At 48.7% G+C, this 20,895-nt stretch overlaps 1 protein-coding gene across 1 annotated transcript in view; it reads left to right on the top strand.

Moving 5' to 3' along the window:
- Positions 1 to 20,895, top strand: part of AK9 (adenylate kinase 9) — a 327,370-nt gene that overhangs the window by 95,378 nt on the left and 211,097 nt on the right. Inside the window, exons 14-16 of the mRNA XM_030199196.1 lie at positions 4,922 to 4,987; positions 10,899 to 11,071; positions 20,208 to 20,364. Coding sequence (XP_030055056.1) covers positions 4,922 to 4,987; positions 10,899 to 11,071; positions 20,208 to 20,364 — 396 coding nt within the window. The remainder of the gene's footprint in view (positions 1 to 4,921; positions 4,988 to 10,898; positions 11,072 to 20,207; positions 20,365 to 20,895) is intronic.

Raw genomic sequence — 20,895 nt, 5'->3', positions numbered from 1 at the left:
TGCAGTCGCTGGGTTGGGTTGTCAATCTGGCCAAGAGTCACCTAGTTCCGTCACAGTCGCTGGAATATCTGGGAGTTCGGTTCGACACGGAGCGAGGCCGGGTGTTTTTGACGGCTCCTCGCATTTCCAAACTGCAGATTCAGATACATCAGCTCCGAGCTCAGAGGGCGCCTGCGGCGCGGGAATATCTTCAGGTGTTAGGTCTGATGGCTGCGTCTATAGAGGTAGTCCCTTGGGCCAGGGCCCACATGAGACAGTTGCAGAGTTCGTTGTTGACTCGTTGGTCCCCTCAATCCCAGGAGTTGGAGGAGCGGTTAGCGCTGCCGGAGAGGGTTCGACGCAGCCTCCGCTGGTGGCTTCACACTCCGAATCTAGCGAAGGGTATGCCGCTAGAGGTGCCGAATTGGGTGGTACTGACCACGGATGCGAGTCTGTTAGGCTGGGGGGCGCATTGTCTAGGGCAGGTGGCCCAAGGGCGATGGACGTCGGTAGAGGTGGCGTGGTCCATCAACCGCCTGGAGACTCGAGCAATTCGGTTGGCTCTTCGGTCCTTCCAGAGTCTGCTAGAGGGCAAGGCGGTCAGAATTCTTTCCGACAATGCCACGGCCGTCGCTTATGTGAATCGGCAGGGGGGGACGAAGAGCCCGGGATTAGCCGTAGAGGCGGCGGAGTTGTTGGGGTGGGCAGAGGCCCATCTTCAGGCTCTTTCGGCAGGCCACGTAGCAGGAGTGGACAATGTGGACGCGGATTATCTGAGCAGGCACATGTTGGATCCCGGAGAGTGGGCCCTCCATCCCTCAGTGTTCGAACGGATAGTGTTGCAGTGGGGTCGGCCGGTGTTGGATCTCATGGCATCGGCCGACAATGCGCAGGTCCCGCGGTACTTCAGTCGTCGAAGAGATGCTCGAGCCGAGGGTCTCGACGCGTTGGTTCTGCCGTGGCCGACTCAGCAGTTGCTCTATGTGTTTCCGCCGTGGCCGCTGGTGGGCCGCGTGGTACAGCGGATCGGTCGTCATCCCGGCTTAGTGATTCTGATAGCGCCCAATTGGCCTCGTCGGCCATGGTACGGAGATCTGATGCGGTTGTTAGTGCAGGATCCTTTTCCCCTGGGGTCTCAGGTGAGACTGGTGCAGGGACCGATCGAGATGGCCGACCCCTCTCCATTCTTGCTTACGGCTTGGCTCTTGAAAGGCACAGATTGAGAAAGAAGGGTTTCTCGGCCAGAGTCATTGATACAATGTTGCGATCGCGTAAGAAGTCCACGTCGTTGGCTTATGTGCGGGTGTGGCGCATCTTTGAGAGTTGGTGTCTTGAACGGAATGTTGTCCCTTTGCGGGCTTCGGTGATGGAGATTTTGGAGTTTTTGCAGGATGGTTTGGACAGGGGGCTCTCCCTTTCTTCCCTGAAGGTGCAGGTTGCTGCTTTGTCTTGTTTCAGAGGTAAGGTTGGAGGAGTCTCCTTAGCAGCTTCTCCGGATGTAGGGCGGTTCCTGAGGGCAGTGAAGTTGATTCGGCCGCCCCGTCGTCCAATGGTTCCGCCTTGGGATTTGAATTTGGTCTTGGAGACTCTGGTGGGTCCTCCGTTTGAACCATTGGCGTCCATCACATGTAAGGATCTTACCTTGAAAACAGTTTTTCTGGTGGCCATTGCTTCCGCTCGGAGAGTATCAGAGTTGCAAGCCTTGTCTTGTAGGGAGCCTTTTCTGTCCTTTGCGAAAGAGAAAGTGACTTTGAGGACGGTTCCTTCCTTTGTTCCTAAGGTGGTTTCAGCGTTCCATGTGAATCAAGTGATTTCGTTACCGGTGTTGGGGGATCGTTCAGGGGATGCCTCTCAGCGTCGGTTGGCTAAGTTGGATGTTCGGCGCGCCTTGCGGTCCTATTTGAGCAGAACGCGAGATTTCCGGGCTTCGGATAGGTTGTTCGTTTTGTTTGGAGGTCCCAAGAGAGGAGCTGCGGCCTCCAAGGGGACTCTGGCTAGGTGGTTGAAGGAGGCTATTGCCTCGGCGTATTTGTTGAGGCGGCGTTCGGTGCCCCCGTTGCTTAAGGCGCATTCAACTCGGGGGGTTGCCGCTTCCTGGGCGGAGAGTAGTTTTGTTCCTCCGCAGGATATTTGTAAAGCAGCGGCATGGTCGTCCATTCATTCCTTTGTTAAGCATTATAGGATTGATGTGCAGGCAAAAGAGGATGCAGGTTTTGGAGCGGCTGTGCTGTCTTCTGCGTTTCGAGGGTCCCACCCTTAAGTTTCTACTGCTTTGGTACTTCCCACGCGTCTTGACCGGTCTGGAGGGTCGAGGAAGGTGAAATTAGGCCTTACCTGCTAATTTTCTTTCCTCGAGACCCTCCAGACCGGTCAAGAGCCCGCCCTATGGATTTCAGAGATATTGTTCGTATCAGAAGTATTTGAGCCGTGTTCTGCTATTTATCTTTCATTGGGTCGGAGAGTTTTCTTCGTCCATAATACTTGACAGAGCGGGGCGCTTGACGTTCCGTCTGTCTGAGCACACTGTTGGTGTTGTTTATTGGTTTTCCAGGTACAGGGGTTTTTCTACATTCAGAGTTCAGGTTGCAGGGGGTTTTCTCTGCTTTGCTAAGTGTATACTGGCTTTTGTGGGATGGGCACAGGTTATATGTACATAGTTGAAGTTAGTGTTCTCAGTCTCCCTCTGCTGGTAGGCGAGCATAACCCACGCGTCTTGACCGGTCTGGAGGGTCTCGAGGAAAGAAAATTAGCAGGTAAGGCCTAATTTCACCTTACTTAAGAGGTTGGAGGTGAAAGATCAACAGCCTCCGGGCTATTCTGTTGCTGTCAAATGGTGATGCTGTAGATGTAGGGCAACTAGCATCAAAGCTCTAAATCTGTTATCTTTCTTCTAGCCTTGTCAGTTTGTACTGTTGCTGTTTTCTTTTATATCACCAATAAAAAAATTAGTTTACTAACACCCAGAGGTTATACCTAGTATTCAGCCGTCCACCAGATCTATTCTTGAATAGTTTTCTGGCTTCTCTCTCAATCTGTGAGAGCCTTTAACCCTATTTTACTATCAGACCATGCCCAGGTGACTCTAGAGCTGAAGGAGGTAGTTCCTGATAGAAGTTCACCGAGATGGTCCGTGAATCAAACCTTTAAAGACCAACTAGTGCCAGTGGCGTTCCTAGGGGGGCTGACACCCGGGGCGGATCGCCGATGTGCCCCGCCCCCCCCCCGATGCAGCGCGGACCCCCCCCCATCCGCGAAGGAACCCCCCCCTGGGTGCACGCTGCTGGGGGGGGGGGGGTGCTGCGCGTGCCTGTCCTCCGTTGTTCCATGCTTCTTCTCTGCCCCGGAACAGGAAGTAACCTGTTCTGGGGCAGAGAAGAAGCATGGAACAATGGAGGACAGGCGCGCGCAGCACCCCCCCAGCGGCGTGCACCCGGGGCGGACCGCACCTACCGCCCCCCCCCAGGAACGCCACTGACTAGTGCTGGCATGAGTGAAGTTTATTTACTTTAATTACATCTCAGAAGCACCCCAATACTACTCCCAGAATTGGCTAAGGCAGTATTCGCGCATCTCTCAGGAAAAGGATACAAACCCAGTAGAAGACAGTATATTATAGCTAGTACATTTGGAGAGAGATTACATACAGAGTAAGGGGTGAAAAAATGCTAAATCTATATATATAAAACTCGCCCTCAACGTTCTATTGGCTGCTGACGTCACTGAAGCCAAGGTTCGTATGTTTGAAGCTCTGAAGCCTCGAAAATCACAGTCTCTGGGCCCCGCCCTCGCGTCAAACGTTATGACATTGAGGGTGGAGCCGATTCTCACCTCCAACGTTCTACTCAGGCCACAAACTCCGGATTTCCACACTGTAACTCTGCTCCACCCTCGCGTCAAAACGCGATGACGTCGAGGGCGGGGCACGAAAACCGCCACCCACACAGAGCTACAACGGAAACAACAGCGGTGCACGCCTCATGGCAGGTAAAACCGCAATGACCCATGCAGCCATGAAAACCTTGCTAGCGCCCGTTTCATTGCTCTCAGAAACGGGCCTTTGTTTACTAGTCAGATAATAAAAGAAGGAGAGAACTCATTGCCTTTTAAGCACCTACAACACAACGAGAGCCCTACAGCTCACAAAAAGCACATGCAAATAAAGCAATAGGATGACAATAAGAGGTGGATATAAGACGAGAAACATTGCCTGGACTCCAAAAAGCTCCCCAATTTAATGCAAGGAGATAGTATCTAGGAGATAACTGCTAGGATTAAGAAGCACCATTTTGGATCCCTATACAGTAACCACTGGACCAGGTTCCAGGGGAGGGGGCGGGGCTTGGAAGATGGGCATGTGTCAAGGAGGGGGGTTCACTGCCATGGCTGTTCTTTATTTCATTATCTATAGTAGGCCCAGACCGCATTACGTGAAGTGGCAGATGGTTTAGGAGCGCTTGCGCTATCTGCTGGGGCATGTGCACTGTGTGGAACATGTTGGGCACAGTCCCCTGCACTTACCACGCAGACTTTGCACTTCCCTCAAGCTCGTTTTGCTATTGACATACACTAAAAATGTGTTTGGGGTTTCTTTTTAATAAAATACTAGCACAGATCCCACAGAGATGGTGGCTAGATTAAAGCCATGATCATTTACACCTGCTTGGCAGCCGGCATGTTGGCATACATTTTATAAAATATGTATGCAAATCGTGATTCCACTCAAACTACTTCCTTGAACAACTCACCTACAAATTGGGTACAAGCTGCATTCAAGTATGTGCCTAATTGCAACACTCAGCTCATTCTATGAGACCTTTTATACACATACACTTGCATATATGGGCATATTACCTCCATACCTGTGTACCTTTTGTAATGCTATTCTTAAGTCTTTGGACTGTAAGGTTTAGTTTCAACATGATTTCATTCTTTGCATACACAGAAGGTGGCCAAAAGCAAGAAGGGGAGCAGCAGGAAGAGGAAGAACGGCCATTGCAGCCGGGGGAAGGTAGGTTTTTCAACCTGTTATTTGTGTGTGTTTATATATATATATATATATATATATATATATATATATATATATATATATATATATATATATATATATATATTTATTTATTTACTGGTCAATATTCAGCTGGTGACATTACACAGTGACCATCCCCGGCTAAATGGAACCCGTGGCAATGACTGTCACGACCACTAGTGGTAGTCTCAAGGTACTACCAGTAGAGGTCAGCCTTTTATATATGGGCTCACAAAACTCTTATTTATACATACCCACTCTCAGTTCCCTTACCTGTCCATTGATTTTCTCCCAATTCCCTTTCTGCATCACAAAATGCCTGAGCTGTTTATAACATAGTAACATAGTAGATGACGGCAGAAAAAGACCTGCACGGTCCATCCAGTCTGCCCAACAAGATAAATTCATATGTGCAACTTTTTATTTGTCTATAAATATGTCATCCTGAATAAAATCAGAGAACAAAAGAAATCCCCTTTCCTCCCAAGCCTGCCTCAGAGGCTCTGCTACTCTAGTCACGAAGGGCTGGAAGTCCACCAACATTGCAACTAGAAAGAAACCACTTTGCCCATCTACTTTTTCCGCACCTCTGTCCAAGTTAGAATAAAGGGTTTGAACAACACATTCTCCTCCCTTTTCTGTTCCTCTTCTCCTCCATCACTCCTTTCCTATTTTTATAACCTCAAAGATAGAACTTGAACCCATGACCACTTTTCCAGACCCACCCAGTGGACCCCCCCCCCCCCCCCCCCACTTCCTGGTCATATATAATTGTATTATGTTGTAATCTAAATTACCATCCTATAGTATCACATCCAAATTTGGGCAGCTTAATCTACCTTCCTCCGCTGGTTATGCCAACACAAATTCAATACCTACAGTGGTGGAAATAAGTATTTGATCCCTTGCTGATTTTGTAAGTTTGCCCACTGACAAAGACATGAGCAGCCCATAATTGAAGGGTAGGTTATTGGTAACAGTGAGAGATAGCACATCACAAATTAAATCCGGAAAATCACATTGTGGAAAGTATATGAATTTATTTGCATTCTGCAGAGGGAAATAAGTATTTGATCCCCCACCAACCAGTAAGAGATCTGGCCCCTACAGACCAGGTAGATGCTCCAAATCAACTCGTTACCTGCATGACAGACAGCTGTCGGCAATGGTCACCTGTATGAAAGACACCTGTCCACAGACTCAGTGAATCAGTCAGACTCTAACCTCTACAAAATGGCCAAGAGCAAGGAGCTGTCTAAGGATGTCAGGGACAAGATCATACACCTGCACAAGGCTGGAATGGGCTACAAAACCATCAGTAAGACGCTGGGCGAGAAGGAGACAACTGTTGGTGCCATAGTAAGAAAATGGAAGAAGTACAAAATGACTGTCAATCGACAAAGATCTGGGGCTCCACGCAAAATCTCACCTCGTGGGGTATCCTTGATCATGAGGAAGGTTAGAAATCAGCCTACAACTACAAGGGGGGAACTTGTCAATGATCTCAAGGCAGCTGGGACCACTGTCACCACGAAAACCATTGGTAACACATTACGACATAACGGATTGCAATCCTGCAGTGCCCGCAAGGTCCCCCTGCTCCGGAAGGCACATGTGACGGCCCGTCTGAAGTTTGCCAGTGAACACCTGGATGATGCCGAGAGTGATTGGGAGAAGGTGCTGTGGTCAGATGAGACAAAAATTGAGCTCTTTGGCATGAACTCAACTCGCCGTGTTTGGAGGAAGAGAAATGCTGCCTATGACCCAAAGAACACCGTCCCCACTGTCAAGCATGGAGGTGGAAATGTTATGTTTTGGGGGTGTTTCTCTGCTAAGGGCACAGGACTACTTCACCGCATCAATGGGAGAATGGATGGGGCCATGTACCATACAATTCTGAGTGACAACCTCCTTCCCTCCGCCAGGGCCTTAAAAATGGGTTGTGGCTGGGTCTTCCAGCACGACAATGACCCAAAACATACAGCCAAGGCAACAAAGGAGTGGCTCAGGAAGAAGCACATTAGGGTCATGGAGTGGCCTAGCCAGTCACCAGACCTTAATCCCATTGAAAACTTATGGAGGGAGCTGAAGCTGCGAGTTGCCAAGCGACAGCCCAGAACTCTTAATGATTTAGAGATGATCTGCAAAGAGGAGTGGACCAAAATTCCTCCTGACATGTGTGCAAACCTCATCATCAACTACAGAAGACGTCTGACCGCTGTGCTTGCCAACAAGGGTTTTGCCACCAAGTATTAGGTCTTGTTTGCCAGAGGGATTAAATACTTATTTCCCTCTGCAGAATGCAAATAAATTCATATACTTTCCACAATGTGATTTTCCGGATTTAATTTGTGATGTGCTATCTCTCACTGTTACCAATAACCTACCCTTCAATTATGGGCTGCTCATGTCTTTGTCAGTGGGCAAACTTACAAAATCAGCAAGGGATCAAATACTTATTTCCACCACTGTACCTACACACACGGTAATGCAAAAACTTCTGAGGCAGCCAAATGGGAAACTGAGCAAAAAGAAAAAGCCTGCATGGAAGAATCATAATCTTTACTGCAGCTATTCCTCCCAACCAATTCACAGTTAACTCTCTCCACCTCTCCAAGTCCTCTGTCATCATACTTAGCATAGGAAGATAATTATCTGGAACAACTGTTCCCTCCTTGCTGAGATTTGAGCCCATAAATATTGTATGTGATTCTTAAGTAACTCTCTCTTCCACTTCTATCAGTCTGTTCACCACACTTTCAAACTTTTCTTCAGATTTCTCCAACCCCTTAGATACTATCTACGCCTTTGACTCTCTTATCTCCTACAGCAATGACTGCATGTCCACTCCGACTGTGCACATTCTAACCCCTACCAGTCTATTCACAGCCAAAAAAGCTCAGTGGTGCAGGCTGAAAAAAAAAATACACACATATTTAACTGATCTAAACTTCACAATACATTTCCCCATGTCTTACTTAATTGCGGTTTATAGAGTTTTCCTCCAGGAACTTGTCCAAACCATTTTTAAACCCAGATACCCGAACTGCTGATACCACATCCTCCAGCAACAATTTTCTCCTATTCATTTTTAAAAAAATCTTGTAACAGGGGTAAATATCACAAAGAGATTTGAGGACCTATATGCAGCCAATTTCCCTGCAAAGATACGGGAATTATTTTTAGAAATGGAGAGATGGGAGGGCTTAACAATTTCGTGGATGGGTAGGATAAATGCAATTAAAATGATCTTATTGCCGAAGATGCTATACTTGTTTATGGCGCTTCCCATTTCTATACCTGACAAGTTTCTTAAGGGGTTGCAACGTAGAGTATTCTCCTTCATTTGGAAAAGAAAACCACCACGGGTGCGAAGGTCGGTGATGCATCAGCCAAGGGTACATGGTGGTATGGGGGTGCCCTCGTTCATGCTCTATTACCAGGCGGCTCACCTTCGCATACTAGCAGAGTGGATGCAGAGTAATGGGAAGGCTTGGAAGGCTATGGAGCAGAGCTGGTGTGTCTCGCATCCCTTGCGAGTTATCCCTTGGCTAACTGACCGAGAGATCAAAGACATAATCAAACAAGAAATACCACCGATTATTAGATGGCCGCTTACAACTTGGAGTAATGTACGCAATCGATTTTTTCGAGGACGCACATATTTTTTGCACACTGCAATACGCCATGCACCAGGATTCATACCGGGATCCTTGGATTCACGATACAGAAGCTGGGAGCGGAGTGGCTTGAGGGAGCTGGGGCAGCTGTGGGAGGAGGGGGAAATAGTAACATTTACAGACATACAAGAGGACTACGGGATTCCAATGTCTAATGCATTTCAATATAGCCAGCTAAGGGATTACATTATGAGGAGAGCAAAGGAAGAGTTGAGTCTGGAGGAAACACAATTAGAGAAGGCTATGGCCGGAGGGGGAGGCAGAGGGGGAATCTCCAGACTATATAAAGCACTACTATTGCAAACACAGCCAATTCTACACTACACAAATAAGTGGGAGAAAATACTGGGGACCTCTTATGAATATCCAGTGTGGGAAAAAGTGTTTGTTTCGTTGCTTAAGGTGTCAATTTCTAATGCTGTTGTAGAAAATGGTTATAAAATATTGTATGGTTGGTACTATACACCACAGAGGCTAGCTCGAATGTTTAAGGGGAGGTCGGCTCTCTGTTGGCGTCAATGTGAAATGATAGGCGATATGGCTCATATATGGTGGGCCTGCCCTCACGCTCAGCAATACTGGACAAGAGTGGTGAGGTTGATTGGAAGTATAACGAAATCAAACTTTCCTATGTCTATGGACTTTTGCCTGTTGCATATGCGACCACAGGGGTCCAGAAAATATACATATCAACTGGCCACTCAGATATTGGTGGCTGGCAGATTGGTGCTAGCAGCGGCATGGAAACAACAAACTCTACCAGGACTTAAGACTATTATAAGAAAATTGGACTATATTTGCTTGATGTCTAAGTTAACGGCGATGCGACAGGGTCGCCTGGTGACATATCATCGAATATGGGACCCATATACTGAATGGTTGGCGCAGCCGGACCCTGCCTTGACAGTCACTTAATAGGAAGGGGGGGAGGGAGGGGGGGGGAGGGGGTATGGGATGAACAGGGGGGATTATAGAATATTAGGAACATAACAAAATTTATGTTGATATTGAAGAGTGCAATGGAGACACTGTTTGTTCATAAATTTTCAATGTGCGATTTGTGTATGTTTAATAAATATAAATAAACATTAAAAAAAAAAAGAAAAAAAAAAAAAAAATCTTGTAACTTCATGGAGTGTCCCCTAGTCTCTGGGATTAAAGCCACAGAGTTCCCGATCGAATGTGGGACAAGACAGGGATGTCCGCTGTCACCTTTGCTATTGGTGCTGTTGGGGAGAATAGCACTGTATAATATGTTTATAATTCCAAAGTGGTTATATGTATTTCAAGTGCTGCCCCTGACTTTGAAGAGAAAGGACGAACATAAATAAAATGTTACGGACATTTCTTTAGAGGGGGAAGAGAGCGCTGCTTCCCCTGCAGGTTATGTACATTCCAGTGGAGGACTCCGCCTGATAAGTATGAAGTATATAACTGTTGCCAGTGGACTGGGACATGTAAACGATTGGTTTCGCTCTAAATCAGATTACTCAAACATGGGGTTAGAACTACAACTCTTACCAACTGTGCAGTTTAGCAATTATTTGCATTTCTCGGGGGGGAGAAAGCACGAACATTTTAAATCGTACAGGTATCCTGCCGTCAGCTAAAGCTACATGGAAGTGGGTGTGTCGTCTACATAATTTCTCGCCACAGAGGACCCCATATCTGTCGGTTAGTAAGAATCCAAGGTTCCGACCAGGCTGTTTATATTCAGTCTTTGACAGATGGAAGAAGAAGAAGGGGATAGTGTACCTTGTACATGTGTTGACAACAGAGGGAAAGATCAGATTGATTCAAGAACTGCAGGACGAATATTCCATCCTTCCGAAGGATCTCTTTCACTATTTACAACTGCAACACTATATAAACACACTACCATGGCAGGACCTGGCGGAAGATGTACAAGTTGAGATTTCGACAGCTTTCTCACTGGAGGCACAGGACAGAGTATCATTGTCATTTCACCACCGCCACATCAGAGATACAGTCCCAGAGTTAGATTATGTCCGTTTATTGAAGCTGTAATACAGATACATTTTTTTTTAAACATCTTTAGAATGTATGGTTATATCTTCTGTGCATTGCTGCTTCATATGCCATAAAAAGGGTAATTAAGATCTGATATATCAAAAGTAGATTAATCTATTTTCCAAATTTTCCTTTAATTGTACAAGCAGGGAATGGTTTAACCCCATGTTTTTAATCTCCAGTTGCAGATACTGAAGCCTTAGAACCTTCAAGTAAATCAGAGGTGGAAGAAGTGACAGCTGATCATCCAGAAGTACAGGCTATGGTGCTGGAAGCTGAAATTGCTGCAGGACAGCTTCCAGTCACATTACCCCCAGATGCATATGCAGAAGTGTTGAAGGAAGCCTTCAGAGAGGTAAAAGATCTGCTAATAGTGATTAAGATTTAAGTACTACCAATGAAATCTGATTTGTTTACATCAAAGCGGGGAGTGGAGGGCAAACATTATTCTTTGTTATGTATCCTGTACTGTTTATTGTAAGCCACATTGAACTCAAACTTGTTTGGGAAAATGTGGGATATAAATGTCACAAATAAAATAAAATAAACTTAAATACTGCATTAATAACAGTACGGTTGCCAGTCAGTGCTACTTTTCAGGACAGATTAATTTTTTCTTGGTTTTATTTATTTTGTTACATTTGTACCCCGCGCTTTCCCACTCATGGCAGGCTCAATGCGGCTTACATGGGGCAATGGAGGGTTAAGTGACTTGCCCAGAGTCACAAGGAGCTGCCTGTGCCTGAAGTGGGAATTGAACTCAGTTCCTCAGTTTCCCAGGACCAAAGTCCACCACCCTAACCACTAGGCCACTCCTCCACTGGGCTAAATTTTATAACTGGTCGCCTATGTGATAAGTCCTAAAAGGTGCGTATTTTAAACCTGCTTTTATAAAACAGGCTCCAAGAGCCAGTTCAAATACTATGCAAAATACCGATGCACATATTTAGATACAGAGAAAAGGCAGATAAAAACCTTAAGGCTTATCCAGTCTGTCCATTCATCTCTTCTTCTCCTTACAGATCCTATGGATTTGTCCCAAGTTTTTTTTTAATTCAGATACAGTCTTCATTCATCTACACCACCTCCACTGGGAGTCACTGCACAAATTCACCACCCTTTCCCTGAAGAAGGTTACTCCTGAATCTGTCCCCTTTCACCCTTATCCTATGCTCTCTTGTTCCAGAGCTTCCTTTCAATTGAAAGAGACTTGTCTCCTGTGCATTTATACCACAGAGATACTTAAATGTCTCTATCATCCTTCTCCTGCCTTTCTTCCAAAGTATATATTGAGATGTTTATTCCCATTAGGTCCAACATTGGACTAATAGTTTACTTAACTCAACATCAGTAATTAGACAGCATGGGGGCAGGGCTGGAGCAGGGACAGAGCTAGGGTTGCTGGCAGATCTTGCAACTAACATAGTAACATAGTAAATGACGGCAGAAAAAGACCTGCACGGTCCAATCCAGTCTGCCCAACAAGATAAACTCATATGTACTACTTTATGTGTATACCTGACCTTGATTTGTACCTGTCCTTTTCAGGGCACAGACCGTGTAAGTCTGCCCTGCACTATCCCCACCTCCCAACCACCAGCCCCTCCTCCCACCACCGGCTCTGGCACAGACCGTATATGTCTGCCCAGCACTATCCCCGCCTCCCAACCACCAGCCCCTCCTCCCACCACCGACTCTGGCACAGACCATATAAGTCTGCCCAGCACTATCCCCGCCTCCCAACCACCAGCCCCGCTTCCCACCACCAGTTCTGGCACAGACCGTATAAGTCTGCCCAGCACTATCCCCGTCTTCCAACCACCAGCCCCGCCTCCCACCACCGGCTCTGGCACAGACCGTATAAGTCTGCCCAGCACTATCCCCGCCTCCCGCCACCGGCTCTGCCACCCAATCCCGGCTAAGCTCCTGAGGACCCATTCCTTCTGAACAGGATTCCTTTATGTTTATCCCACGCGTGCTTGAATTCTGTTACCGTTTTCATTTCTACCACCTCCATATAAAAGGAGCATATAAATAGCAGTCTCGGGTTTAGGCAAATAACTTATCATCTTAAGTTTAAGACATCATGCTCCATCTTATCCACATATTTTTATGCAGATCTTCAGTCAATCCAGGGGCGTAGCCAGACAACAGATTTTGGGTGGGCCTAGGCAAGAAGTAGGTGGGCACCAAGTGTTCTCCCCTCCTCCCCCCCCACCACCAAAAAGAAATATCTTAGCTGGCGAGAAAACGCTTCTTTCCACCTTGATAGTCTACAGCAGTCATGCGCTGAAGACTGAGCATGCGCAGGTGACAGTATCAAGGACAGTAGCGTTTTCATTACCATCAGGGGGAGGTCTTCAGCTGGTGGAGCTGGGGATCCCCACCAGCTACCACTAAACGTGTGCTGCTGTTGGGTGGGCCTGAACCCTAAGTGGGTGGGCCCTGGCCTACCCAGGCCCACCTGTGGCTACGCCACTGAGTCAATCTGTATAACGTTTCAGGGTATCTTTATTTGGCTGTAGTCCTGCTATTTCCATATCATCATGCTGATCAATCCATAGACTGGTGGGTTGTGTCCATCTACCAGCAGGTGGAGATAGAGAGCAATCCTTTTGCCTCCCTATATGTGGTCATGTGCTGCCGGAAACTCCTCAGTATGTTCTCTATCTCAGCAGGTGGTGGTCACACACAGCAGCAGCTCTGGCTAGGCCTCCAAGCCTAATTTTTAGGTTTTGTTGAGTGCCTGGGGTTGAGGGCTCTTCTTGAGCAAGTGCAAACCTGGTGGCGCCAGGTCCCTCCTTTTCTCCCCCCTCCCGCTGGCTCCGTTAAAAAAAAAATAAAAAAATTTTTGAACGTCCTTAAGGGCGTTTATTTCGACGTTTATTTAAACGTTTATTCCAGCTACTCACTGGGACACCAGGTCGTTACAGCTCGGAGCGAGAAGCAGGTAATTTTTACCTTTTTATAGCGGGCAGGGGGTTCCCCGATTGATCTCCACGTGGCCTATGGCGTCAGAGGGCGAGGGCGCGAAGAATTGCTCCCCGGACCGCGTGTGCGCTTCTAGCGGGGATGCGGGGGTTTTAAAGTCTGATTCGCCCTTGTTGGGTGTCAGTTTGGAGGCCGGTCAGTGTCCCGGGTCTTCCTCCAGCGCGGCGGTTTTTCCCGCCATAAACGCCCATCCCCCGCTGCTCGCCTCCGCCATCTTGGCCGGCCACTCTGCTCGGACGGCTTCTTCTTGGGCCGCCCTTGAGCTGGGAGACGTTCATGCCATGGCCGCCCTTGATTTGGGCGACGGCAAAAAAGCGGCTAAAGTTAAGCGCCGTTCTTCCCGCGCGGCTCCTTCACGGAGTGTCGCGCCGGACGCCATCTTGGATGCGCAGCATGGTTCTCCCCCGCTCTTGCGAGCGCCGGTTGAGGGTGCGTCTAGGGCTGTGGCCCATGCTGCTGAAGTGCACAGTCTGGGGGGTTTCTCCCCCGAGTTTATTTTGCTGCTGCATCAGGCCTTTCTTATGCAAAACGCTGCCCCTTCTCCCTTGTCCGATAAAGGGGTTGAGGCCCCCGGAAGTAAACGCCCTCAGGTGGATGCCCAGGCCTTAGAGGACGCTGTTTCCTCTGATGTAGATGAGGGCAGCGTATCTGAGTTCTCCCAACGGTCCTTTGGGGATTCCTTGGAGGAGACGGATTCCCGCTCGGATGGAGCGGATGACCCCTCTGCAGCACGGATCTTTCGCTCAGAGGATTTGCCCAACCTGTTATTGCAGGCCATGAGCATTTTGAAGATTTCCTCTGCGGAGGACGTCTCTCCCTCAGCCCCTGTTGGCTCCGCCATTATGCTGGGGACGAAGCGCCTGCCTAGAACCTTCCACGTGCATGATGCCATGCACACCTTGATTTCGGCTCAATGGGATGTCCCGGAAGCGAGCCTCAGTGGCTAGGGCTATGTCCCGCCTCTATCCTTTGCCTGAAAGTGAGCGTGAGGCCTTTGTTTGGCCTACCGTGGATTCTTTAATCACTGCGGTGATGGAGGATCCCTCCCCCTTTGGTCTTACGGCCTGGCTATTGAGCGGCAGCGTCTGAGAAAGAAGGGCTTCTCAGACAAGGTCATCGCCACTATGCTGAGAGCGAGGAAGCGCTCTACTTCTACTGCTTACGCCAGGGTTTGGCGTATCTTTGCAGCGTGGTGTGAAGCAGGCTCACTTTCTCCCTTCACTGCTCCAATTTCTTCAGTGTTGGCGTTCCTGCAAGAAGGTCTGGAGAAAGGCCTGTCGCTCAGTTCCCTTAAAGTCCAGGTAGCGGCTCTGGCTTGCTTCAGGGGCCGCCTGAAGGGTGCTTCCCTGGCTTCGCAGCCAGATATGGTGCACTTTCTCAAGGGAGTTAATCACCTGCGCCCTCCTCTGCACTCAGTGGTGCCTGCGTGGAATCTCAACCTGGTGCTAAGAGCATTGCAGAAGCCGCCTTTTGAACCCTTGTCGAGGGCATCTCTGAAAGACCTGACGTTGAAAGCAGTCTTTTTGGTGGCTATCACTTCAGCCAGAAGAGTTTCCAAGCTCCAGGCACTCTCATGTCGAGAGCCTTTTCTGCAGTTCACTGAGGCAGGAGTGACTATTCGCACAGTGCCTTCCTTCCTGCCCAAGATTGTTTCTCGCTTCCATGTGAATCAGCAGCTCTGTCTCCATTCCTTTCGTAGGGAGGACTACCCAGAGGAATACTCTGCTCTCAAATATCTGGATGTGAGACGTGTCATCATCAGATACTTGGAAGTCACCAATGATTTCCGGAAATCGGATCATCTGTTTGTCCTGTTTGCAGGTCCTCGTAAGGGTCTGCAGGCTGCTAAGCCTACAGTGGCAAGATGGGTCAAGGAAGCCATTGCAGCAGCTTATGTGGCCGCGGGGAAGGTGCCGCCTATCCAGCTGAAGGCTCACTCCACTAGAGCTCAGGCGGCCTCGATGGCAGAGGCCGGGTCCGTCTCCTTGGAAGAGATTTGCAAGGCGGCAACTTGGGCTTCGGCCCATACCTTCTCCAGGCATTACCGCTTGACTGTGGCTGCTCGGGCGGAGGCCCGGTTTGGAGCTTCAGTGTTGCGGTCAGGGATTTCAATGTCCCGCCCTGGGTGAGTACTGCTTCGGTACATCCCACCAGTCTATGGATTGATCAGCATGATGATATGGAAGGTAAAATTATGTATCATACCTGATAATTTTCTTTCCATTAATCATAGCTGATCACTCCATAGCCCCTCCCAGATATCTGTACTGTTTATATTCTGGTTGCATTTCAGGTTCAAGTTTAGTCTTCAGTTCCTGTTCAGGAGGACTTCGTGTTCAAGTTTTTCAATGAATTCTTCAAGAGTTGAGACGAGTTTGTGTTACAGTGAGCTGCTGCATTCCTCTCCCCTCCGTTTTACGGGGCTGGATTGAGACTTAAATTCTGCCGGCGCTCCCTCCCGCTTCGTGCGGCAGTAGGGCAGCTTTGTACCCCTCCCGCTTCGGCGGTGTTAGGGTCAGTCAGCTCCTTCCGCGATTGCGGTTGCAGGATAAGCCAGATCCCCCCGCATCGGCGGGGTGGTGTCCCTCCCCCGCTCTGCGGGGATGAGCTGGACGGATTCCCCTCCCCCACTTGTGTGGGGATGAGCTGGGTTAATTCCCCTCCCCCGTTTCGGCGGTGGTGAGCTGGGCATAGTGTCCCTTTGTGGGTGTAATTCTCTAAGTGCTGAGTCCTGCGGATAGAGCTTGGATATCGACATACTGAGGAGTTTCCGGCAGCACATGACCACATATAGGGAGGCAAAAGGATTGCTCTCTATCTCCACCTGCTGGTAGATGGACACAACCCACCAGTCTATAGATTGATCAGCTATGATTAATGGAAAGAAAATTTTCAGGTATGATACATAATTTTACCTTCCCCCCCCCCCCCCCCCCCCCCCCAGGTGGCTGGATTTAGCCACCGAGGGGAGGTACAATTTCAGACCGACACTTTTAAAAATTCTTCTCTAGTTTTGAAGTCCATAAAACACCCATGTTCAGGTAGGAGTTATTTAAGTTTAAAGAACCATTAAAAAAGGGTAATCAAGAAAATATTATTTGCACCAGTGCCCTTGCTTCCACCATTGCTACTGTTGCAGAGAGTCAGCATGTAACAGCCAGAGTGGTCTCAGTACTTCAATCTCTGGGCTGGGTCGTCAATTTGGCCAAAAGTCACCTGACCCCCTCGCAGTCTCTAGAATATTTGGGGGCCAGGTTCGACACAGCCTCGGGGTATGTGTACCTACCCGAGCAAAGGCGGTGCAAGTTTCAGAATCAGGTCCGTCTGCTCCTGAGGATGCCCCGCCCGCGAGCTTGGGACATTGTCCAGCTGCTTGGATCGATGACGGCCACCATGGAACTGGTGCCCTGGGCAAGAGCGCACCTGAGACCTCTACAGTATGCTCTACTCCAAAAATGGTCTCCAGTATCTCAGGATTACCAATGCAGACTCTCTTGGCTCCCTGCGGCCCGACTCAGCATGGAGTGGTGGCTCTCAGACAGCATGCTGCGGCGAGGAATGCCACTGGTGCTCCCCGATTGGTGCCTAGTGGTGACAGATGCCAGTCTGAAAGGCTGGGGCGCACATTGCAAGGGGAAGCATGCCCAGGGTCTATGGACACCCGAGGAGTCGGAGTGGTCCATCAACCGCCTAGAATTGAAAGCGGTGTTTCAGGCGCTTCTGGCCTTTCAAGTGACCCTGGAAGGATTGGCTGTCAGAGTGATGTCGGACAACACGACAGCAGTGGCCTACATAAATTGACAAGGCGGCACTCAGTGCAGAGGTCTAGCCGTGCAGGCCGAACAAATTTGCCACTGGGCCGAGCTGCATCTACAGTTTCTGTCAGCAGCTCACATTGCAGGTCAGAGCAACGTGCAAGCCGATTATCTAAGCAGGCATCAGATCGATCCAGCAGAGTGGGAACTTGCAGACGAAGTGTTCCTGCAGATATGTGCCAAGTGGGGCAAGCCCGTGATGGATCTAATGGCAACAAGCTCCAATGCCAAAGTCCCGTGCTTCTTCAGCAGATGGAGAGATCCTCGCGCGGCGGGGTTGGATGCCTTGGCTCAATCCTGGCCTCCGGGCCTACTGTATGTGTTCCCTCCTTGACCCTTGATAGGGCGAGTGCTCCTGCGGATTCGGCTGCATCCAGGAGAAGTGGTTCTCGTCGCCCCGGATTGGCCCAGGAGGCCTTGGTATGCGGACCTCCGACAGATGCTCGTAGAGGATCCCCTTCAGTTACCTCTGGTTCCCAACCTGTTGTCACAGGGTCCGGTGACCATGGAGGACACTGGCCGATTTGGTCTTATGGCCTGGCGATTGAGAGGGCGCAATTGAGAGGAGAGGCTATTCCAATAAAGTAATTACCACTCTCCTGCAAGCCCGCAAGCGTTCCACTTCCGTGGCTTATGCCAGGATTTGGCGCCAGTTTGAAGTCTGGTGTGCTTCCAGAGAGATCACACCCCTGCGGGCTCCTGCCTCGCCGATTCTGGACTTTTTGCAGGATGGTGTACAAAAAGGCTTGGCCTATAATTCCCTGCGGGTGCAAGTGGCAGCATTGGCCTCCCTGCGTGGCAAGGTTGAAGGTGTGTCTTTAGCTGCTCATCCGGATGTGGCACGGTTTCTTAGAGGGGTGCTTCAGCTCCGTCCTCCCGTGCGTGCACCTTGTCCAGCTTGGAACCTGGGGCTAGTGCTGAAAGCCCTTCAGGGTGCTCCCTTTGAACCGCTTCGGCGTGCTTCAGAGACAGATTTGACACTGAAGGCCATTTTTTTAGTGGCCATTACTTCGGCGAGACGGGTGTCAGAGCTCCAGGCGCTGTCCTGTAGAGACCCTTTTCTGCAATTTTCAGAGTCCGGGGTCACGGTTCGGACCGTGCCTTCCTTCTTGCCTAAGGTGGTTTCAGCGTTTCACCTAAACCAACCTATTTTCTTGCCCTCCTTTGTCAAGGAGGAGTTTCCAGAATCTTTTGGGCAATTGCACCTGTTGGACGTGCGCAGGACTCTGCTGCAGTATCTGCGAGTTACTAACTCTTTCAGGACCTCTGATCATCTGTTTGTTTTGCTGTCAGGTCCTCGCAGAGGGTCTCCAGCGTCTAAAGCCACTATTGCCCGCTGGTTTAAAGAATCTATCTTCAGCGTATTTGTTTGCCTGCCGGCCTCCGCCTGATGCCTTTAAGGCGCATTCCACTAGAGGAATTTCCTCTTCTTGGGCTGAAACTCTGGAGCACTCTCTCTTCAAGAGATTTGTAGTGCAGCAACATGGGCTTCTAAGCTCTCTTTTGCCCGACATTACAGGCTGGATGTGGCTGCCAGGAGGGATGCACATTTTGGAGCGCAAGTGCTGGCGCGTGGTGTGACTTGTTCCCACCCTATCTAGGGATTGCTTTGATATATCCCATCTGTAATGGCTGCATCTGCTTGATGACAAGGAAGGGAAAATTAGGTTCTTACCGTGATAATTTTCTTTCCTTTAGTCATAGCAGATGCAGCCATGATCCCTCCCTGTCTGATGCTATCTGCTGTAAATCTATTTCAGGTTCTGTTCGTGTTTCCTGGAGATTCCGTCCTTGGGAGAAAGTCAGAAAACAGTCTTCAGGATTCTTGTTCAATTAAAGGAGGATGACTTAATTCCCTCCGGGAGGATGAGTTTATTCCCTCCAGTTATGTCTCAGTGGAGGATGAGTTTATGCCCTCCGGGAGGATGTTTCATTCCCTCCATTCTGAGTTAATGTCCTTTGTTGTAGGGCTATCGTTCGCTGTGAGGAAAGCTCATGTTTTTCCCATTGCGGTTTGCCATACTGCTTTGGAAGCTTCAAATACTGAAGAGAGGCAGTGGAGCAAGCTGGTATGAGGCACTGAAAAAAGTGTGCTCTCTATCTCCCTCTGCTGGTTGATGGACACAACCCATCTGTAATGGCTGCATCTGCTATGACTAAAGGAAAGAAAATTATCACGGTAAGAACCTAATTTTCCCCTTTTAGACTGAATTGGAATAGGGTTAGGGGTGGAAGTCTTTTCCGGGTGTAATGGCACAGCAAAATGGAGGGAACCGAGTCTGGAGTCTAACAATGTATTAAATTTAGTGGTTATGTGTATGTGTGGGGGGGGGGGGGTTAACCTTTTTACTTACTCAACATGCAGATCTTGCCAATTATGAATGAAGGAGGGAAGGAAGGAAATTTCAGATCAGTTTCTTATGCTGTTTTATGTTTTTTTGATGGGGAAGGGAGCAGAATTTTCTCTCTGTATATTTAGCCCTGCAAGTCTTGATTTCCAATAGCAGAAACTCTCAGGTTAGAAGTCTAACAAGCAACATTACAATAATTTCTAGTACACACATATTAAACAACAGCAAACAGTAACTAAGGGACATAATAGATATGTGGTAAGTGACACATGTGTCACCTTTTGTAGGATAGAGAAACTGATCTTGATGAGTACTGTCTCTTTTTTAACCTTAGTTCAAAGAAAAAACCCCAGAGAGATTTCCTGGTGCTGCCCCAATAGGAGGATGGGTAGTGGATAACTTTCCTATATCTGCAGAACACTGGACAGCTCTACAGGATGCAGAACTCATTCCCGATACTGTTATCTGCTTAACAGATACAGACGCTAATGGTGAGTAAATGTTTGATTCTTTCATAACTAGAATGTCCAGTCCTACAGAAATTATTATTATTATTATTATTATTTATTGCATTTGTACCTATTTGCAGGCTCAATGTGGCTTACAGAGTGTTGTTATGACATCGTCATGACAGGATCTAGATACAATCAATATTAAGCAGAAGAGGGATAAGAGAAGGAAGGGTTATGTAGGGTGGTGTGGGGTGTGTTTTAATTCTTAGGTGGGTTGGGTGGTGATAGTGTCATTCTCCGAGGACAAGCAGGCTGCTTGTTCTCACTGATGGGTGACGTCCACGGCAGCCCCTCCAATCGGAATCTTCACTAGCAAAGTCCTTTGCTAGCTCTCGCGCGCCCGCGCGCACCGCGCATGCGCGGCCGTCTTCCCGCCCGAAACCGGCTCGAGCCGGCCAGTCTTCTTTCGTCCGCACTCGGTACGGCTGTGTTTTGCCGTGTCGAGCCCCGGAGAGTCGACCTCGCGCGTCCGTTATCTTAATCGACGTGTTTTTCTTCGGAAAAGTTCTC

The sequence above is a fragment of the Microcaecilia unicolor genome, chromosome 3 (genome assembly GCF_901765095.1).
Source record: "Microcaecilia unicolor chromosome 3, aMicUni1.1, whole genome shotgun sequence".
Taxonomy (NCBI): Eukaryota; Metazoa; Chordata; class Amphibia; order Gymnophiona; family Siphonopidae; genus Microcaecilia; species Microcaecilia unicolor.
This window is presented reverse-complemented; position numbering and strand designations above follow the sequence as displayed.